The sequence below is a fragment of the Petaurus breviceps genome, unplaced genomic scaffold (genome assembly GCF_028583685.1).
Source record: "Petaurus breviceps papuanus isolate PSGF00001 unplaced genomic scaffold, PetGlider_PUasm1.0 90879, whole genome shotgun sequence".
Classification (NCBI taxonomy): Eukaryota; Metazoa; Chordata; class Mammalia; order Diprotodontia; family Petauridae; genus Petaurus; species Petaurus breviceps.
The window spans coordinates 14,550,870-14,573,103 of record NW_027187368.1 but is presented as its reverse complement, the minus strand read 5'-3'; the positions used below and the strand labels follow the sequence as shown (position 1 = coordinate 14,573,103).

The 22,234-nt window shown below is 48.2% G+C and overlaps 1 protein-coding gene across 1 annotated transcript in view; it reads left to right on the top strand.

Moving 5' to 3' along the window:
• The window catches only part of NOL4L (nucleolar protein 4 like), a 198,729-nt gene that overhangs the window by 164,195 nt on the left and 12,300 nt on the right, over positions 1 to 22,234 (top strand). The window contains exons 6-10 of the mRNA XM_069073941.1: positions 4,033 to 4,304; positions 12,119 to 12,304; positions 12,472 to 12,663; positions 14,038 to 14,160; positions 14,803 to 15,004. Of these exons, the coding sequence (XP_068930042.1) occupies positions 4,033 to 4,304; positions 12,119 to 12,304; positions 12,472 to 12,663; positions 14,038 to 14,160; positions 14,803 to 15,004 (975 nt within the window). The remainder of the gene's footprint in view (positions 1 to 4,032; positions 4,305 to 12,118; positions 12,305 to 12,471; positions 12,664 to 14,037; positions 14,161 to 14,802; positions 15,005 to 22,234) is intronic.

Genomic DNA, 22,234 nt, shown 5'->3' with positions numbered 1-22,234 from the left:
CTCCCTTGGGAGCCTAGGCTTACCCTGAAAGGTAGGGAAGGGTAGTAGGATGGAATTGCCTAGCCATGAGTATCCCTCTGTCATTCTGATGCTTAAAGGAAGACAGGCTATTCCCCTCCCAAACAGACACTAGCAGATTCTACCCCCCCTTCCCAACTTAACTGGGTGGGGAGTGGGAGGTGAGGACAAGCATGATTATACATGTCAAGTGCAGCAGGCATATTGGTGGGGTGTGGACCCAGGCCAATGCAGATTAGATCCTCCCCTGTCCTCCCTCCCCCAGCATTGTCCACAGGACAAGATTCCTAGGCTTGCTTTTAACTGGTATTTTTTGAGGCCTGCTTGGTTGTTTGCAAAGCGCAATGGTAGGCACCAGTGATGGCATCCATTTATCTTCCTCCCAGCCCCATGGAGATGACAGTCTGTATAAATGTGAGTTGTTGTCATTGTCAACTCACGTTTATACCCACTGCCTGACTCACAGCATTGTGAGTTCCTTCCCTTCCTTGTAAACTTTTTACTCCTATAGAGCTGGGAGGTGTTTCTCTGTAATGGTTTGAAATTCACCAAGAAGATGATACAGCCTGTCCCCGTGTGGAGCGCGTCCAAGAGTGCTGGACTTGGAGTCTTTGGACCCGAGTTCAGCTGCTGGTGGTTATGTGCTGTGGATAAAGTCACCCAACCTCCCTGGCTATTTCCTCATCTTTAAAAATCAATGATTGGGATCCCTAGACCACTGACCTTGGTGTGTTATGTAGGATAAGGAGGTTTAGACCTGGAAGGAATAAGGCCTTAGAGATCAACCTATCCAAACTTTTAATTTTACAGATAAGTAAAATTAGGCCCAGAAGGAAAGCGATTTGTGCAAGGATACATGGCCAAGTTAGAAGCAGAATAAATTTGAACTCAGGTCTTCTGATTCCAGATCTAGTGCTTTTCCCATAAAACTTCTAGGTTGTGAGAAAAGCATTTTTGTAAATGATAAAATTACAGTATAAATGTGGGCTAGTAATAATACCACCAATCCTGGGACCCTCTCCCCCATTCACACACTCACAACTCTCTCTCCTTCTTCTCTTTCCTCTTCTTTCTCCTCTTCCCTCTCTCAGCTTCAGGGACACAAGGCGGCCAGAAAGGATACCCATTGCCACAGCTTGCTAGAGTGGGGGAGGGGTGGAGGAGAGGGGGGGCACTTAAAGCCAGTGGTGGGCATCCGGCTGGCCACATTCGGCTGCTTAATCCGATCAGCACAGGGGGGATGGGAATGTGAAGGGAAGAGGAAGAAGGGAGGTTTTATAAGGTTGGGAGCAGGCAGGAAGGGTGGGGGGTAGTGCAGGGAGAGGGGAGCTTAAGGACCCAGAATGGGTACAGCTTACACAAGGGGGGAAGAAGGGGGGGAATATGGATTTATGTTGAGCCCAAGGTATCCCCATTGTGACTGCCAGAGCCCTGTTCAGCTACAAGGCTTCCCTGCAAAGTTCTCTGTAGTGGCCTCATTAAAGTTTACCCATCACCCCAAGGGAAAGGGAAAGATCCAGCTGATAGTGGTAGCCAGAGCCCTTTTCTCCTCCTCCTCCCCCCCACTCCCCTTCCTCCTCCTCCTCCCTTCCTTCCTTCCCTCTTCCCCCACTCCCTCCGCCCAGGCGCACATACACCTTTGGACTCCCTGCACATGCGCCACAGTTCCATATGTCACGGTGACACGAGGCTGCTCCCGGCTGCCTGACCCCCCCATTGTCCTGCCAAGGGAGTGAGGATGCAGGGAACAGGAAGCGGGGGGGGGGGGGGGACCGCCATCTGCCTGTGGCTCAGAGCAGCGGCAACAGCGGCAGCGGCAGCCGTGGCAGCAGCGTCTTTGTTTGGATCCCGGCTGGGGCCGGGAATGGTTCTTAAGGAATTGCTCCCAAAGTCCTCGCTCCCTGGCCCTTGCAAAGCTCTGCTGGGTGAAATAAAGGATTTGCTGTGTGTTGGGGGTGGGGGAGTGAGTGAGGAGGGAGGATGGAAAAGGAGGAGGGAATCCACAGGGGGAGGAGGGAAGAACAGACTACTCCCATCTTGACCAGGATATCCCGTGTCTCTCTCTCTCTCTCTCTCTCTCTCTCTCTCTCTCTCTCTCTCTCTCTCTCTCTCTCTGGCACGCACACACACACGCACATACACACACACTCAGCACAAACCCCTCCCTCCCCGCTCTGGCTCAGGGATTCAGCCTCTCTACCTTCTCCCTTACACACCTCCCCACAGTGTCAGCTTACGGGTACAATCTCTGACAGGGATGGGGGGAGGAGAGGGAGCTGCCTGTATCTGTGTGGACACACCCTACAGGCAGGGAGGGAGGGAGGGGAGAGGGAGGGGGGGGGGGGGGCCAGAGAGAGAGAGACAGAGAAGCTGTTCATGACCCAGAATGTGGGTGGCTGTGTTTGCAGGAAAGCTAGTAGAAAGATTGTGTGCATGAGCCAGAGGGTGGGTAGGTTACTCTGTGTGTGTGTGTGAGAGAGAGAAAGAGACAGACAGACAGACAAGGCAGGGGCCCGAGCCCAAGGGGAGGGAGACAGCTAGGAGGAAGGAGGTGGGAGGCTACTCTCTCTCCCTCCCCAGGGTGACAAGACAATGGGGACCCCTCCTTGAGGTAGAAGGGGTGGGGGCGGCAAGAAAGGAAGAAGCTGAGTTGGAGGGTGCATGGGGGGATGCAATGGCAGGTGGGTGTGGGAAGAAAAGGACTGTGCAGAGTAAAGGGGGCTAGTGTGGGAGGGGAAGGAGTGGTTTGGCACTCCTGAGATGGAGGAAGATTATAAGCACGGGAGCGAAGGGACCGTCTCTACCTGCGGAGTGGGGGGCTGTGAGCCAGAGAAAGCAGCCGAGCTGGAGAGGGGACATGAGAGGCAAGACGGAGGGGGTTCAGGACAATAATTTGGAGCTAGGTGTGAGAAACTGAGTTAAGCCGAGGGAAAGTGCTGGAGAAAGGCTAAGGTCTGTGGCTGCCTGCCCACCCAGAGGGCTTCATGGAGAGGTTATTAGGAAGATGCGTTCAAGAAGGCACTGGGGTGAGTGAATCTTTGTCAAAGGAGATAACATTTCAATTCTGAGACTCTAATGGGGCCTCCCATTATTTCCCTAATAGGTGCCATGGTGACAGGCGCTGTAAGAAATACTTAGATGGGAGTGTTGGATCTAAGGCTCAGGAGAGCCCTGGCCATCCCTGGGGCCCCTCCCAGATCTGTCTTCAGAGCACAAGGTCCATTAACTCAGGGGCTGGGAGTTTGGTTCGCTGGGTTTGGGGGAGAGGAAGCCACAAGAGAGAAGAACCTCTCACAGAGTGGAGCTGCTGCCCGTGGCTCCAGCCTTTTTGGTACTGTTAGGAGTCTTGAGGAAAGGAGTGGGGGGTCTTTAAGGAGAGAAAACCAAGGAGGGGGGAATTCTCTTTCTCTCTCTCTCTCTCTGCCTCTCTCTCTCTCTCTCTCTCTCTCTCTCTCTCTCTCTCTCTGTCTTCCCTTCCCCCTTCTCTTTTCTCTACTCTCCATATATCTCTCTCTTTCTCTGCCTCTCTCTCTGTCTCTGTCTCTCTCTGATTCTGTGTGTGCGTCTCTCTCTGTGTCTCTGTCTCTCTGTCTCTCTCTCTCTCTCGTATCTCATCTGTCCTACTGATGTGACTACCTCAGCCACAAGGATCAGGAGTCATCTACCCTCTTTGGTCCTTTCCCACCACTATCTTTGCCAACTAGGAATGTGGGTTTTGTTCCTCTTGATTAAGGGTGAACCTTTTCACCCTCTTCTTTTGAACTGGGGACACCTGGGGTGGGGCCAGTCAGCAGAAAGGCTTTTCCACAGGCTTGCTTCATGGCCTTGGATGAGCTGTTTCCCCTCTGAGCCCCAGTTTTCTCCTCTGTGAAATGAGGGGATTGGATGATCATTAAGCTTCCTTTTCAGATCTGTGATATGCCTGAGTCCTGGGGAAAGTAGCTAGAACCAAGGGGCAGCTCCAGGGCGAGGCTCTGACCAGAGGCACTAAATCTCAGCCCCTCTTGTTTTCAGATGACTCCTCGTCGGAGAGTTGCAGTGGGAACGGCTCCTCGACGTTGAACCCCTCCACCTCCAGCAGCACCCAGGGGGACACCTCCTTCCCCGAGATGAATGGTAATGGAGCCGTGGCCCCCATGGACTTCACAGCCTCGACAGAGGACCAGCCTATCAACCTCTGTGACAAGCTCCCCGCCTCTCATCTCCCCACCTCTTACCCAGCAGATAGCTGCAGCGCTGACGGGCTTCGGAGCAGGGTGAAGTATGCTGTAAAGGCAACCCCAGAGGTAAGTCTGGATGATAGGGACTAACAGACCATGGGCCCAAACAGGGAGTCATGGGCCTCCTTTCTTCCCCTCCATATAATAGTGATTGGGGGTCCTCTTGCACTAGAAACTGTGGTTCCTGTAGATTTAGGGTACTGGGCTCAAGGCCTGCAGAAGGAAGATAGCAGTAAGAACAGTTTCTGCTTACATATCTATGGTTCTTTAAGGTTTTCAGAGGAGGAAACTGAGGCACAGGGAAGCAAACTCTCTTGCTCACTCCAAGTCTAGGTCTCATTATTTGACACTAGGCTGCTGGTACATCCTTGAAAAAAAAGTACTTCCCACCTTGACTTTTATTTTAGGTCATAACAACCCCATAAGGATGACAGGAACATATAGTCTTGCCCCTATTTTTGAGTCAAAATGGAGAAAGGAAGCCTGGCTTGCCCAAAGTCATACAATCTATGATCAGACCTCAGTCCCAGGCCATTGGCTAGGGTGTCTGTGGACACAGGTCATGGCTGCTCCCTTCTCCACCGGACAAAAGCCAGCAAAGAAGGCTCTTCTGCCCCATCGTCATCTGCATCCTCCAAATTCCCAAGCTATGTATTACCTTTGGGTCATGGTATCTTAGATTTAGAGCTGGAAGGGAACCTTAGAGACCATTTAATCTCACCCCTTCATTTTTATAGATGAGGAAATCAATGTCTAATGGAGTTAAGTGGCCAAAGAATATATAGAAAAGCTGGGATTCTACCCCAGGAAGTTGGAGTACAAATCAAGGTACTTTCAACTGTTACTGTGCTGCCTCACAGGGTTCTGGTAAAGCAGATAGAGTCCCTGGCTTAGACTCAGGAAGATATGAGTTCAAATCCTGTCTCAGATACCAGCTATGTGATCCTGAGTAAGTCACTTAACCCCTGTCTGCCTCAATTATCTCATCTATTAAATGGAGATAATAATAGCACCTGCCTTACAGAGTTTTTGTAAGCCTCAAATCATCAAATGAGATCGCATTTGTTAAGTACTTTACAAACTCTAACATGCTCTATAAATGCAGTCTAATAGTAGTAGTAATAGTGGTGGGTAGTAGTAGTGGTGGTGGTAGTAGTAGTAGTCGCAGTGACAGTAGCGGTGGTAGTAGTAGTGGTAGTGGTAGTAGTAGTGGTGGTGGTGGTAGTAGTAGTGGTAGTGGCAGTGGCAGTGGTAGTAATAGTAGTAGCTGTTGTTTGTAAGCCTGAGACATTAATGATGATGACCATATCTCCAACTAGTCTATGAATTCAGGCCCCGTATGGGGGGGTGGGGCTGATGGCATGGGTTGAGCCGGTGGTGATATCCTAATCTTCAGGTCTGAACTCAGGTGCCACATGAGCTCATGGCAGCATAAAGGGAACAAGATTCCCTTAGGGTCTAGGAAAGTTACCTTTGGCAACTCCTAAGAACCATCCCTGTGTTGGGGGCTTGGATGTCTGCATAGCAGGCAGCCTGAAGTACTCAGGAAAGACAGTCCCAGCTCCCCGTCCTCTCAGTCCAGCCTTTGTGGCCTTGGGACAAGAGAGGCAGTTTGTCTGCCCTTGACAGTGGCCTCTTCAGAAAACAAACTCTCATTAGATTCCAGGAGTAGTGAATGACGGAGAGGAACAAGTCACAAGATGGGAGTCGGGAGGCATAGATTCCAGGTCCCGCTTAGCCAAGAGGTTTCTTCCTACTCCAAGTCCCATGCACCATTAATTTGACTTATTGCCTGCCTAATAGAATCCTGGGAACTGGCACTGGGTGAGGGACTGGAGGGTAAGCCCCATGTTGTTGGACAGCTGGCTGCCTATGGGAATAGGGACTCTGTAGCCTGATGAACTCGAGTCTGCACCAGTCACCAGACTTAAGGGGAGGGGGGCAGTGTCAAAACATAGATCAGAGTCTGGAGTAAATCAGAAGCAGCAGAAAGACCATGAGCAGAGGGAGTGGAGACAAGGATTTGAGATTGAGTTGTGGGTTCAGGAAGCTGCAAGTTGGACACTGCAGAGGTCTGGGAGGCTTTCTGGAAGCATTTGGTATCTGGGATCAGGAGACTTGGGTGTAGGCCCCAGTTATGTCACGACATTGCTGTGTGACCTTGACTGAGTCATTTTACTTCTCTCCATCTATACAGTGTGGGGCAGTTGGGGGGAATATAGGACTAGATGATCTCTTAAGGGCTCTAACAGCCCTAAAACTATGTGATTCTATGACTGTGAGTAGTTTCCTGTAGGTTACTTACCCTGCCAGAGTCTCGGTTTCCTCTTCTGTAAAATGGAGATGGCATGGTAGATACATTGGTAAGAACGCTAGCTCCAGACTCAGGAGGGTCTGGGTTCAGCTTCTGTGCCTGATCCTTAATCCTTATGTGGCCTTCACTTCTCTTCCATTTCCTCATCAGTAAAATGAGGGGCTTGGACCAAGTGGTCTCCACTGTCAGGCTTGAGATCTGTGGTCCTATGATTCTCCTCTTCTACAGGGCCATTTCTGTGACTTTAAAGGGCAAGGGGAAGCTTACCTTAAAGACTATGAAGTAATGAGTGTTAGTTGAACTTGGCATGAATGAACAAGTATGTGTTGTCAGAAAAGGGACGGGCAGCAGCCGTTCCATTTTGTCCCAGCAGTGGCAGTAAGGGGCACTAAGGGGCAAACACTGACTGGAGTCCAGCTCCATGTTCTTGAGATTGGGGTCCCAGCTTTCCCCAAATGGTGCCTCCACCTAGAAGTGTGACAGCAGGGGCTGCCCTAGGGTACCCAGGAACGAATGAGATGTTGGACATAGAGAGATCCAGCCAGGTGGATAGAAGAAAAGAAATCCGTTTGCCCGTAAACTTATACCTGGAAGGGATCTTAGAAACCCCTTATTCTATAGATTAGGAAGCTGAGGCCCAGAGGTCACATAGTCAGACAAAGCTGGGACTTAAAATGAGGTCCTTTAGCTTCTGAGTTTAGAGCTCTTGCCATGGTCTCACAGTCTAGGTTTTTAGAAGGACGGCACAGGTTGGAACTTTAGAACCTTCCTCTTTGTACACTGGGTAATAGTAGTTCACATTTTTGTAGATTTCACATTTTAAAGAACGCTTTCCTCACAATACCTTGCGAGTATTATTACCCCCATTTTACAGACACAGACTGAGGTTCAGACAAGGGAAGTGGTCACACTGCTTAGCAGAAGTCATGTTGGAAACCAAAATTCGAACCCATGACTTTCCAAATGCAGGGTTTTTTGCCCTGTTCTCTTATGCCTCTCTATGTGTGGTCCTTGATTCCTGGTAGGTTGTGTCAAGGACAGGAACCAGATAAGTGAGGACAGAAAGGCATCAAAGTTGCACACAGACAGACCTGATCAAGATGTTGGGAGGGTAGGTGGGTGGCAATGTGCTCAAAGTGGGCTGCTGGGTGGGTGGGCACACCAGGAGACATAATGGCCCAGCAGTTTTCATTCATTTTTTCCCCCTTATCAGTCATTAGTTCACTTGTCCATTTACCAGTTCGCTCATTCATTCAACTTAGCTCAAGTTCCTACAATGTGCCCAGCCCTGTGCAACATAACAGAGATGCCTGCTAGAAATTGTACATGCCTCAGAGGCTGCACCTGACCCTACCCTAGTCAGGGAGATAAGACATGCAGGCCAAGCAAAAGGGGTACCTCCATCCAAGGGGAAAATGATAATAAATAATAAAGAGCAACAGTCCAAGGGTCTGTCCCAGGGCGGTCCGTGCTCAGGATTCAGGGAGGTAAAGAGGCAGGAAGTATTGTGAGGCAAGAGGAGGAAAGAAGGAAGATCCTTGGGAGGGCAGGGAAGGGTTCCTTGAGGAAGGGGCCTTGAAGGAGAACCAGGATTTGGGTCAGTACCTTTAGGAGAGGAGAAGCTCTCTTTCCTGCTGTAGTCTTAAGAGAGAACTTTCCTTGGGGAGGTCCATCATATACGTGTGTGTGTGTGTGTATGTGTTTATTTGATGCCAAAGAGATTTGATATGAGATTCATCTGTATTTGTTTACATATTCTTGTTATTTTATTTCTTTTATACATATTACTGATACAGGTCCTGGTAATAACAGTTCCATCCTCAGAGACAAGTATTAATAAGAAAAGTCTTGCTCACAGAGGAGTAACAATGACTCACATTTACACAGCTCTTTAAAGTCTGCAAGGACTTTGTCCATAAGCCCCTTATTTGATCCTCACAACAACTCTGAGACTTAGATAATATTCTTGTCCCACTCATAGAGATGAGGAAACTGAAGCTTGGAAGAGTTTAGTGACTCACCTCAGGGACACAGCTGCTGGGTGTTTCAAGCAGGATTTAGACCCCCAAGTCCAGCACTGCACTCACTGTGCCCAAAGGGCTGCCCTGCTGTACGTGAAGCACCGAAAGCCTTGCAGAAATGTCGCTCAGCCCATCAGATCCTCAGGGGAGGGAGGACCTGTGGAAAGAGCTGTGCAGGTGGGCTTCCCAGTGCCCCCATGGGGCTTGGCTCATGGATCCATTGATTATACAGACTGTCCCAAAAATCAAGTGTGGCTTGAAGCTAACCCCAATTCTGAGCTTTAGGTTACAGCTGCACTAAGACTTTTGGGACACCCTTGCTGCTGCTGCTGCTTCTCCTCCTCCTCCTCTTCCTCTTCCCCATTCTTCTCTTCTTCTTCCTCCTCCCTTCTCCTCTTCTTCCTCCTCCCCCTCCCCCTCCTCCTCCTCCTCCTCCTTTTCCCCCTCCCCATCCTTCTCCTCCTCCTCTTCTTCCTCCTTTTCCCCCTCCCCATCCTTCTCCTCCTCCTCTTCCTCCTCCTCCTCCTTCTCCTCCTCCTCTTCTTCCTTCCTTCCCCTCCCCCTCCTTCTCCTTCTTCCCTCCTATATAACTTAACATACCTGGAACAGTACCTCCATCACTCATGCACCTCAACATCCCCTTCCACGTCCTAGCAGAGTCTCTTGCACACTGCCGGGGCCAGAGTACGTTCATCTCCTGGCAGCCAAATCCCTGGTGATGAGCCTTTTTGCGTTAACTCTTGTAATCCTGAAATGACAGACACATATGGTCCAATGCTTCCATCCACTACCAGTGTTTCTCAGATGGTGTGAAACACCCACCACCCTCACTAGTGGGCCATAGCCCCATTGTGCAAAGATACTGACCCACTGGTGTGTGTCAGGTAAGAGCCTCATACTCCTCGAGAGCTGCCCGTTGTGAGGCAGAGAGGAAGTGAGAGCCAGAAAGCCCTCCTCAGGAGGGGAGGGTGAGTATAGCTCAGGAACGCTTTTGCAGAGTATGAGAAAGTAGCATGCCTTTGTGCGTTGTGGCCTGTCCTTACCTTCTACCAGCCTGTGGAAGGCCTTACATCCCGTTGGTGGGTGTCAAGTCACAGTGTATTTTGCCTTCCTCCCACACACCCCCTTAGTAGACTAAATCCTGCCTTCTTCCGTTGCTCATAGAGGTAAATCATAGTATTCCAGGCAGCATTCGAACCCAGATCTTCCTGACTGTGTCCAAAGGACTATGCTGCTGGCCATGAAGTGCTAACAGAACCAGAGAAAGGCCATAGTGGTTTTAAAATGAAAAAACAATCCTGGGAGTTGCTCTAAGTGTGGTCCCTACCTCTCCTGCGTCAGGACAGACCCATGAGATCAGGCATGAAGTGTAAATTTGTGGATAATCCCTGCCTGGGTCCTGCCCAGCAGATAAAAACTCCCTGAAGGGAACAGCCTGTACTAGGAGAAGAGGCCCATGGAGCCCCCCAGGGAAACATTGGCATTATCACTTTCACTCCCCCTGTTCCCCCCATGCCTCCTTATTTCTTTAAAATAAGTTTTATTCCTTCATTTTTTTTCCCCTCTCACCTTCTTCCCCCCCCCCCCAGTGGGAAAACAAAAGACAAAGCCAAACAAATCTCTTACAACAAACGGACATAATAAATGCAAAACAAATCCTCACATTAGCCTTGTCCAAAAATTATGTCTCGTTCAGCACCTTGAGTCCATCCCCTCTCTGTCAGGAGCTATGGGCAGTGGCCTTCTGCATCAGTCCTCCGGAATCATGGTTAATCATAATTAATCACAATGATCAGAGTTCTAAAGTCTTTCAGAGTTGTTTGCATTTACAGTGTTGTTTGTTTAGTATGAATTGTGCCCTACTTTGGGTGCACCTCCCTGGGCAGCAAGGTGGTGCAGTGGATAGAACATTGGGCCTAGAATCAAGAAGACTCATCTTCCTGAGTTCAAATCTGGCCCCAGACACTTACTAGCTGTGTGTCCCTGGGCAAGTCACTTAACTCTATTTGCCTCAGTTTCCTCATCTGTAAAATGAGCTGGAGAAGGAAATGGTAAACCATTCTAGTTTCTTTGCCAAGAAAACCCCAAATAGGGTCACAAAGAGTTGGACATGCTTAAAAAACAACTCATCAACAATTTTCCTGTTTCTGCTCACTTTGCTCTGCATCAGTTCACACAGATCTTTTCAGGTTTCTCTTAAACTTTCTCTTTATTTTTTACAGCACAATAGTATTCCATTACATTCACAGACCACAGTTTGTTCAGCCACAGTGATAGATACACCTTTACCTTCCACTTCTTTGCCACTACAAAAAGAGCGGCTACAAATGTTTCCATACAGTTAGGACCTTCTTCCTCTCTCTCTGATCACTTTGAGCTCTATGCCTAGAAGTTGTATCTCTGGGTTAAAGGGTGTGCATAGTTCAGTAACTTTTTGGGCAGAGTTCCAAACTGCAATCCAGAATGACTGGACCAATTCATAGCTTCACCAACAGTGCATCAATACTTCACTCTTATTGTTAAGTACAGAATCTTGTCGTTTTTTACAAATTATCTTTGCTGAGTCCTTTGGTTCTTCTTTTGATGGAGAGTGAATTCTGCTACTTGGCATCAGCTCCATTGTCAGTTTGGGATTGTGCTTTACTTTGGGATTAGGGTAGCCATTGGCAGAAGGAGAAGTCATTGGCCAAATACTGACCTTAAAGGGAAAAAGGGTGGGGAGGACATTGGGAGTCTGGCCCATGGCAGGAATCTTTTCTCTGGAAATCCTCCAAAGTATCTGTGCTTCCCCTGAAAATGAGGTTCTTATCTCCTTTTTACACTATCCTACATGTAAAGACACAGGATAAATACCTGTGGATTTGAGAACAGCTCAAGAGAGAATGCAAACTCTTCAGGCAGTATGGTAGTTTTAAGTCACCCCCTATTGTCCACATAGTAAAATTGAGGCTCCGAGAGAGATCTGGCCCAGCAAGTTGTTGACTGAGCCAGAATTCAAATTTGGGCTCTCTGGGACTGTGGCCAACCATGGAAGTCCCACAGAGTCAAGAATCAGAGGCAGAGGCTTTGAGTAAGGGTATGTCCCAAAGTCAAGTCTGTTTCCTCCTCTCTCAAGTAGGGATAATCCCATCTGGCATCCCATATCACAGTGTCAAATGTGAGGGAAAAACTAAGGAGAAAGGACATCAGGATGACATGATGGTGGCCTTGAAGTATTTGAAAGAAGTCACTTCTCATGTGGAAAATGGAGTAGACTGGGAGCCAATGGAAAACTGGGAAGGGAGATGACTAGGGGAGATTTGGGCTTCACATAAGGGAGTTTACTAACTAAACTGAAATGACCTGGTAGGGAGTCCCTCATCACAGGAGCTATTGAAGCAAAGGCTGGATGTCTAGTTATCAGAGGTGTTGTAGGACAGGGTCCTGTGGAATGGGGTGATTTCTGCAGTCCCTTCCGGCTGTGAGTTTTTGTAATTCTAGATCTTAGGGGCTTTGGAAACCTGCAGCCTCTGATGACTGCCTCCCTCCTCATTTCTCTCCTCCAGTCCCCTCCATATAGCTCTGGGAGTTATGACTCCATCAAAACAGAGGTCAGTGGCTGCCCTGAAGACCTGACTGTGGGCCGGGCTCCCCCAGCTGATGATGACGACGACGACCATGATGACCATGAGGACAATGACAAGATGAATGACTCAGAGGGGATGGACCCTGAGCGCCTCAAGGCCTTCAATGTAAGCTCAGGCCTTAGTCCCTGCTCTTGTGTCACTTCCGCCCCAGCCCAGATCCTGGGTCATGCTAGCCGGGGTCCCCAGTTCTCTCCTGCCTCTCCCTCACTTTGCCTTCTCTTGTCTACATTCTCCCTGCCGACCTGTCCTGTTATCCCCTCCCCTCCTTCCAGATGTTCGTGCGCCTTTTTGTTGATGAGAATTTGGACCGCATGGTGCCCATCTCCAAGCAACCCAAGGAGAAGATACAGGCCATCATAGAGTCCTGCAGCCGCCAGTTTCCTGAGTTTCAGGAGCGAGCCCGCAAACGCATCCGCACTTACCTCAAATCCTGCCGTCGTATGAAGAAGAATGGCATGGAAATGGTAAGACCCCTCCTGCCTTCAGTGCCCTCCCTGCCTTCCCTTTTGTTTGTTTATTTCTAACCCTGTATCAATCACTTCCCATCTTCCTCTTTCCCCTTCTGCTCTTGTCTTTGAGAAGGGCATTGTGCTCTAATCCTCCCATTTAGGGTTCCCCAAACACTTTCCAGATAACCACCCTGTGAACTAGGGATTCTTACTCTGTTTTTTGTTCTACACGCCATTCACAATGTGGTGAAGCCAAGAGACTCCTTCTCAAACTATGTTTTTAAATGCATAAAATGAAATATATAAGATTACAAAGGGAACCAATTATGTCCAAAGAGTTATCAACATATTTAAAGCAAAACAACAAAATCAGGTTCCTGGACCCCAGGTTAAGAATCATTGCAGGAGAGTCAGTATTGTCTTCATTTAGAGATGAGGAAACTCATAGATGTACCTTGGCATAGTTTGGTACAGTGGAAACAGTGCTGGCTCGGGAATCAGGGAACCCAACTTCAAATGCCGCCTCTTGGGACTGTAACCTCCGTGACCATCATTTGCCTACTACTCACTTTGCTTCTCTATAACGTGATGGAGTTTAGAAGGGCCTGTCTAGCTCTGGATGCATAATCCAGTGAAGTGTAACATGATCAATAACTGGCAAACTTTTAATTTTCCCGATTTTGAGGTTGGCACCCCACCAGTACAGTCTTTTCTCATAGATAGCAGTGGGCTTGTAGCAAAGAGATTTGGGTTCCAGGCTTCTCTACCATTGGCTAGCTATGAGAGCTGGGCACATTGCCTTCCCTCTGAGCCTTGGTTTACTCCTTACATCTATTTTGCAGGTTTGTTGTGACTAAAGTGCTTTGTAAATTATAAAAATGTGTTAGTCCTGTTAATGTTTCTCTTTTCCCTTTCTTGTCCCCGTCATTCCTTCCTGTACATGTAAATCACTGCATTTCCCAGCTTCACTCCCTTTTCCTTCTCCAGACTTCCACAAGTCTTCCCTAAGCTAGACCCTTATTCCCCACTGAAGATGGGGAAGTAATGCTCCTTCCTTACTGACATTTCCTCTTCTCTGCTTCTGATACCCCCTACTTGCCCTCAGATACAGCCAAGTGATTTCATCACAGAGCTCTGGACTTGGATCAGGACAGCTGAGTCCAAAGCCCAACTAACTATGACTACAGGTCTGACTCTAAAGGTTTGTTATTTCATTTCCCCAAGCCTCATTTCTTCATTTGTGTAAAAAACCCCCAACAATTTTAGGGCTTAAACTAGATGATTTCCGAGGTCCCTGCCAGCAGATCCTTTGGTCTATTTTCTGAGAGCACGTCTATTGCTGACATTTTGGGAGGCCGGTAGCATCCTAAGTTGCTCTCTCTTTCCTAGACCAGACCCACTCCTCCCCACCTGACCTCAGCCATGGCTGAAAATATCCTGGCAGCTGCATGTGAGAGCGAGACAAGAAAAGCAGCCAAGAGGATGAGACTGGAGATCTACCAGACATCCCAGGTATGGAGTCAGCCCTGTTGACCCCTGTCGGGGTGAGGAGGGAGGACACACACACTGTCCTAGCAGCCTGGGGGCCCGGGCCAGCTGAAATTAGCAGGAGAAAACTGATGAGAGAGTGAAGTAGGGGACGCAAAAAATGAAAGGGGATGAAAAGGCTGGGGTGGGAAGGGCTAAAGAATTAAGCTGTCTGAATGCAGACGAGGCCAGGGCACAGGATCCCAGGGACAAGCCATTCAGGAGCTATGAGGAGTATTCCAGTGGAAGCAGGTCCATCAGACCCTGGTGGCTAGAGTGTCACAACCGATCTAGTTTCTAGAGTGTGAAAGGAAAAGTAGCAACAACAGCTGCTGACATTCTGAGCAGGCCACTGGTGCCCCCCCCCCGCCCCCCAGAGGAAACTGCATGCCCAGGCCCACAGTGGAGGGCATGGGACTCAAGGACAAGAGATCCCATTGTGCAGGACAGCAACAGCTTACAAATCCCTCCTTTGCACCACTTCGGGAGATAGTCTTATCTTCATTTCACAGGTAGGGGTTAGTGAAGGAAGTGTTTCCTAGTAACCAGAGACTGTGAAAAGAGAAATGGGCTCCTTGCCCCTTTTCCTCTCTGCACCTGATGAATCCCTTTGGTCCCCTTGCCTAGGATGAGCCGATCGCTCTTGACAAGCAGCATTCCAGGGACTCTGCAGCCATCACCCACTCGACCTACTCACTGCCAGCTTCCTCATATGCCCAGGATCCCGTCTACATCAACGGCAGCCTGAACTACAGCTACCGCAGCTATGGGGCTTTGGGCAGCAGTCTGCAGCCCCCAGCTTCCCTCCAGACAGGAAATCACAGTAACGGTGAGGCTGGGGCAGGGGTAACTCAAATCTGTTCTTATTTATCTTTCATTTTTAATTGTTTTGTTTTGTTTTGCTTTTTGGAGGGGGAAAGGCAGGGCAATTGGGGTTGAGTGACTTGCCCAAGGTCACATGACTTGTTTTTGTGTTAAGTGTCTGAGGCCGGATTTGAACTCAGATCCTCCTGACAGCAGGGCTGGTGCTCTATCCATTGCGCCACCTAGCCACCCCAAATCTGTTCTTATGATATAGACTCATAGACTGTCAGAATTGAAAGAGGCTCTAGAGATTATCTGGTCTAAACATTTTATTTTACAGATGGGGAAACTGAGGCCAAGGGAGGGAAAGTGACTTTTCTAGTGGAATTGGCAGACTGGGATTAATTCAATTCAACTAACATTTATTAAGCATCTGCTGTGTGCCAGGGACTATACTAGGGACATAACATCCCTTTAAGGTAGGGTGGTGGCTAGTTTTAACATTCCATCTTCTAGAATTAACCCCATTTTAGCCAATGAGCCTCAGCAAAGAGAAGGGATTTATTTGCTCAAGGTGGCAGAGACAGTAAGGGACAGAATCACAGATAGCCCCATCACAAGGCCAGTGCTCTTTCTACAATTCCATCCATGGCTCAGGCATCCGAGTTGCTGGGTGTCCCCATCTCAAGTTGCAACTCTTTCCTGAGAAAAGGAGTTCCTCACTTCCCACCCCTGCTCGAGAATCACACTCTTAGGATCTCATTGGATACTCCCATCCATCACCTGAAGAATGAGGCCTTGGGAAGGTAGAAGCATGTCTAGACATGCTGGTAGGAGACCTGGGTTACAGTTGTGTCTCTGTTCTCAAGTATTATCTGTGTGACCCTGAGTTGGTAATTTACCCCTTCTGAGCCTTACTTTTCTCATATCTTAACTGTATTTATATTCTGTCTCTACAACCTAAGATTATTGTAGAGGAAAATGGTTCATAAAGCCTAAGGTGATAGAAATGTGAGCTGGTACTGTTATGCCTACTTTAGAGATGGTGGAAAAATAAGGCCCACGGAGGGAAAGGGAGTTGTCTAAAGTGGCTCTCCCTTCCTCCATCTCAGCCCCAGAAGAGGCAGCAGAAAAGAAGCCCAGGCCAGAAGTCCCATGTTCGAGTCCTGTTTCTCTGCCTCTGACTCTATGTCCTTGAGTAAATTACCCCTCTGTTCTGAGCCTTGGTTTTTCCTTTAAAAAGTGAGGGGCTTGGAAGGCAGCTCTGAAGTCCTTTCCAGCTCTGCCATTTTGTGGTTCCATAGATTCCTTCCCTTGCCCCTCTTCCAAGAGCCTCCTGTTCCCAGGAACATCCTCAGAGTGGGCCTGTTCTGTGTAAGGCATGTGCTCCCTGCTCCAAGATGAGATGGAATACAAAAACTGGAAGAAATTCAGGGCAGGATAAGAGGGCAAGACCCCATCATCTCTCCTGTAGCTGGCTCGCTGGGACTGCCTAGTTTGGGGCTGACATGCACCCCTAAATTCTCTTGGCCACTGGTTGAAGCAGGTGGGACAAGCCATTATGAAATTTTATCATCCCGTCTGGCTCCCCATCTCTGTTTTGTTTAGTTCATTGAACATTTGTCAAGAGCCTCTTGGGTGCAAAGGTAAAAGTCATCCTCCTCCAGTGCCTTGGCCGGACACACAGGTGACCCTCAGAGGTTCTCGGAGGCTGTTCCAGCAGAACATGAGCTCTGGAAGTTTCTACACTAAGGGTAGGGCCTAGCTGAGCTCAGGGAGGCTCATCACTGGATGGGTCAATGTGGGCAGTCTCCAGCCTCATTGAGAGGCTACAACTTGGAGCTAGGTCAGTGGAGGGAGCTCCATAGCAGGTGAAACTGGATTCTTGAAGAATGGATACAGGAGTAGGGCGTAGGCCCTGGGGAAGACACAGACATCTACCTGGAAGTCACTTGGCCTAGGAAAGTAAGCAGAGGGACACAGGTGATAGATAGCCATGCAGTCATGGCAGAAGTGTAATGCAGCCCTAGAGATTGGAGGATGGGAAGAAGTCTGAGGCTGGAGAGCTCCCTTGAATGATGGGGAAAATTTTGCACAGGTGTGCCTACTCTAGGGCAGTGGGAGGCTTGTTTCAGGCCTGGAGGATCTCCTTTGCCATTCATTTACAGTAGGATAACATGGAAACCTCCAGGAGAGGGGCAGGGATCTGGACTCATCAGAAGAGGCTCCTTGGCTAGCTTCAGGTCCTATGCGCTTCCATGGTCCTTCTGCCTTCTTCCTTCCCATTCTCCACTTTGGCCCAGTGGTCCCCTGGGTCCAAAGCCCTCCTCTCCTGATTCATTGCAGGGGAATCTCAGGGAGGATATTTTGGGGGAGCCTACCCAGGCCTAAGTGATCATCTATCTCTACTCTCATGCCTCCACACTCAATTCAGACATTTATAGCTGCTTCCATTGTGCAAGGGGCTACGCTCCTACGTCCTAGTAGGGACACAAAGAAAAATGTTTTCCTCAGAGGGGCCCAGAAAGAAACAGCGTCCTACCTACTCTGTACCTACCCAGAGGCAAATTAACCGCCAATGAGCATAGCCAGTGGGGGGGAGGGGCATTTAAATAGGATTCGCAGGGCCTGTCTGCCCTTTCCCAAGTGGTCCATTTCCATTCTCGGGTTTCTCTTAGGTGCTGCCCTGAGTCCTGTCCTGAGCATAAATCATCAGATTTAGTGCAGGAAGGGCCCTTAGACAAGAACATTAAAATGGATTGTCAAAGCTTAAAGGGTGCTTAAAGATTATGTAGTCTAGGAGTTTTTAACCTGGGGCCCATGAAACTTGTTTCTTTAATATTTTAATAACTGCTTTTCAGTATAATTGGTTTGCTTTGTAATCTGATATGCATTTAAAACATGATTCTGAGAAGGCCCCATAGGCTTTACCAGATGGCCAAAGGGGTTCAGGACACAAAAGAGTTGAAGAACTCTTGACCTAGTTAAGCTTCCATGTTTTATATAAGAGAAGGAAACTGAAGCCTGGGGAAGTTAGGTGACTTACCCAGGGTCACACAGGCCTCTGACTCTGAATCCATTGCATTCCTGTTATACTGCAGCTAACCTCAGAGTACACATACTTGTCATGGAGTATGATGTCACCGTCAAGGCCATGGAGCCCAAAACAGAATCTGGTGTTTTAGAGGAGGCCCCAAGAAGTAGCTCTACTAGAAAGAAGTAATCTGCCTGAGGTCATTCAGCCCTAAGAAGTTACTTCTTCCCTGCCCATGCATGAGGCGGAGCTCCTCTGAATGCCCTTTGGAGATGACTTGTCTTTTTTCTCCTGCTGTAAGGCAGAAAGAGGTCTGGGCTGGGGATCCAGTGGTCTGAGTCCTGCCTCCACCACAGATTCACTATGTAAATAGACTGGGCAATTCACCACCCCTCTCTGGGCCTCATTTTACCATTTATAAAATGAGAGAAGCCCCTACCTAGTCTAGGTCCCTTCTTTGGTCACTAATCTCTTTGCCTTGTTTATCCTGTTCCCTTGGTCCATCTATAAGTGCCCTCTGATTTCTAGCCAGTAAAAATCTTAATTCTCTCTTGAAAGGGCTCCCCTCACCCGCAGCCATGGCACAGGGCCTGACTGGATCATGTTGCAGGCTCAGATCCGGTTTCCCTCCCCTTGCTTACCTCTGTGTCTCCTCACTTCTATCCTAACGAAATATAGGTTAGGGAATACTGCCACTTATCCGGGCTCCCCCAGACATGGTTCCTTGGGACAGTCTTGGCTTAAAGAGGCTTTTCTCTGGTGATGAGCGACAGCTCCAGGGCTGCACATTCTTTTGATTCATGCTTTCATATCATTAATGAGAAGGGTGGAGGCAGCCACCGCTCTGTTTGCTTACTCTCTCACTCACACGGTAGCCTTTTTCAAGTGTAGTAGTAATCCTAGAAGCCATGATTTTCTTGGTATGAGTACTCTCTCCATGACACAGATAACTTCCCTGTCATTTTTCATGAGTTTCTATGGACAGTAAGACCCGTCCCTCTACATTTGTCCACTCTGTCCCTTGGGGTCCATCACCAACCATATCCATACTTGAATCCTTCCAACCTTGATAGAACCGTCCAGGGTTGAGATTGCACTGACATCCTTCCAGATTCTAGGGTCACCTTCATTTCACTATGAGACATGATATGGAGACTTCCTGGTTAACTCTCCTTAAGGCTTACAAAGCACTTCTCCTTGCAACCAGCCTGCAGACAATCAGTAATACAGTTAAGATCATCACCCCTGCTCACAGAAAAGGGGAGGCTCTTTCCTCGCTCTTTGTCTTTGGCTACACAGTAAAGAGGCAGACCCAGAACTAGTTCTTCTTCCATGATACTGCTGTCTCTCATTGTTAATTTTTAAAATTCTTTCTGGTATGGTTTCCATTACTTAGACAATTACTATAGCAATATCACATCTCTCTTCTGAGTTAATAATGCTTTCATAGAGTAATGGGCAAAAGGCTTAGTTCCTTGAAAACAGTTGGGAGTAACTGAGTCAGGAGACTGGGTCCTTGTCCTGACTGACAACCTCAGTGGTATCATATCCCCCTTTGGGTCTCAGTTTCCTTTTTTATAAAATGAGGGCAAAGGACCAGCTGATCTCTTAGCTCTCTTGTGATTCTAGCCAGTATATTACTGACAATATCACCTTGGAAAATAATAGGATAGGGCTGGCAGGTACCATAGAGATGTTCTGGTAGAATCTCCTCATTTTATAGAGGGTCAGAAAAAAGAAGTGTTTTCTAAGATCACACAAGTTGTTTGTTTTTTGTTTTTTGGATGGGGGAAGGCAGGGCAATTAGGGTTAAGTGACTTGCCCAAGGTCACACAGCCAGTAAGTGTTAAATATCTGAGGTCAAATTTGAACTCAGGTCCTCCTGACTCCAGGGCCAGTGCTCTATTCACTGCACCACATAGCCACCCAATCATACAAGTTGAAGGAAAAGGTAGGGATCCTCTGTCTCCCATCAAATGTGATTTTAGGGATATCCATTGTCCCCTCTTTACAGTTTTGTGGGAGGGGGTTGGGGAATGGGCTTAAGGGTAGGCAAGAATAGTTGCTTATGGGTCAGAGGTCAAAGCACCTCTTCTTCCTTTTGCCTCTCACCTCATACTTCATCAAAATAAAAAAAAAAACAAACAAAAACCTGAAACCATTCATGTCAAGCTCCTACTTCCCCTCCCTCCTTCTTTCTCTCATTCCCCTGCTGCCATCCCCTACTCTTCCCTCTTTTGCTCTAGTTTCTGATGAGAAGGTGGGCTTCTCTCCTTGCCAAGGCTAATCCCTCTACATAAGCCCATGGTCCTGGCCCCTGCCATCTTCCCCAGGAAATCACTCCCCTTAACATTTCTTCTCCAATCTTTAGTCTCTCCCTATAACTTCATTCCCTGATTTTTACAAACACTTTACATTTCTCCCATCTTTAAAAAAAAGCCCTCATTAGATTCTATCATCCTGTGTCTCTCCTTCCCCCTTCAGCTAAACTCCTTGGAAAAGCAGTCTAACCTCTGTTTCTAATGCCTCTCCATCAGACCACCTGCAGTGTGGCTTCTGATCTCATTGTGCCACGAAACTGCCCTCTCCAAAGTTCTAATGACCTCTTAATTGCCAAATCTGATGGCCTTTTCTCAGACCTTGTCCTTAGTTTCTCTGCTGATCCCCTTCACCCTTCCTCCTTCCTGGAGTCTCTTCTCTCTATGGCCGCTAGGTGGTGCAGTGGATAGAGTGCTGGGCTTGGAATCGGGAAGACTCATCTTCCTGAGTCCAAATCCATCCTGAGACGATAATTAGCTGTGTGACCCTGGGCAAGTCACTTCACCCTGTTTGCCTCAGTTTCCTCCTCTGTAAAATAAGCTGGAGAAGGAAATGTCAAATCATTCCAGTATCTCTGCAAGAAAACCCCAAAGGAGGTCTTGAAGAGTCAGACACGACTGGGAAATAACTAAACAATGACTTTTTCTGGTTCTTCTCCTACCTGTTCCACCATACTTTCCTCTCCTTTGCTAAATATCCCAAAGCTCTCTCCTAGATCTCCCCCCTACACTCTGTACTACCCCATTTGGTGATCGCCTCAGTTCCCATGGTTTAACTCTGTGCATGGAGTTCTCAGATCCATCACTTTAACTGTCATGCCTCTCCTGATTTCCTCATCATCAGCCGCCTTTTGGACATTTCAAACTGGATGTGTCCTTTCGACACCTCGAACTCACTGTGTCCAGAACAGAACTCATTATCTTTTCCTGTAAGCCATCCCCTCTTATGTGCTTCTCCATTCCAGTCAGGGCAGGGGCAGCCTTCCAGTCAGAGAGGCTCACAAACCTCCGTCACCCTCAGCTCTCCGTTCTTGTCCCACACAGCCCATCAGTCACCAAACTCTGTTCCTTTCTCCACAGCCTCTCTCTTCTCTCCACTCACCCAGCTGCCACCCAGGTCCTTAAAACCTCATCACTTTTCACTTGGAATATTGTAAAACCCTCCCTCCTTCCCTCAAGTCTCTCTCTCCAGTTCATCAGCCAGATTGCTATGAAGTAATTTTCCTAAGGCACAAGTCTGTGTGATCCCCTTGCCCACCCGCCCTTACTCAGCGGTCCAGCTATGCTGGCCTGTTCGCTGTTCTTCCACATGATGCTTCATCTCCCATCTCAGTACCTTTACACTGGCTGTCCACAGTGCCCAAAACGTTCTTTACCCTCAGCTCCACCTCTTAGAGTTCCCAGCTTCTTTCAAGTTTAGCTTAAGCTCTGCCTTCAGCAGGAGGCCTTTTCTGGCTCCCCAAGTTCCTCTCAAAGGCTACCTTATATCTACTTTGTATGAATTTTATAGGTACCTATTTCTGTACATGTCTCTCCCATTAGGGTTTAAGGTCCTTGAGGGGATTTGGTTTGGGTAGTAATGTCAGTGGTTTGGAACTGTTGACTTCACCTATTATACTGGCATCTGTCTGGAGGAAATCCCTCTAGATCAGAGGTTCTTAACCTGGGATCCACAGACTCCCAAGGAGTCTTCAGTCCATGGATAGATTCTAGGTGGTCTGGGAACTTATGGGAACAAAATTTATTTTATTTTCACCAGTCTCTATCTGAAATTTAGTATTTCCTCCAATTATTTAAACATTATTCTAAGAAGAGGTCTATCAGCTTTATCAGTCTTCCAAAAGGGGTTCATCTCACACACACACACACACACACACACACACACACACACACACACACACAC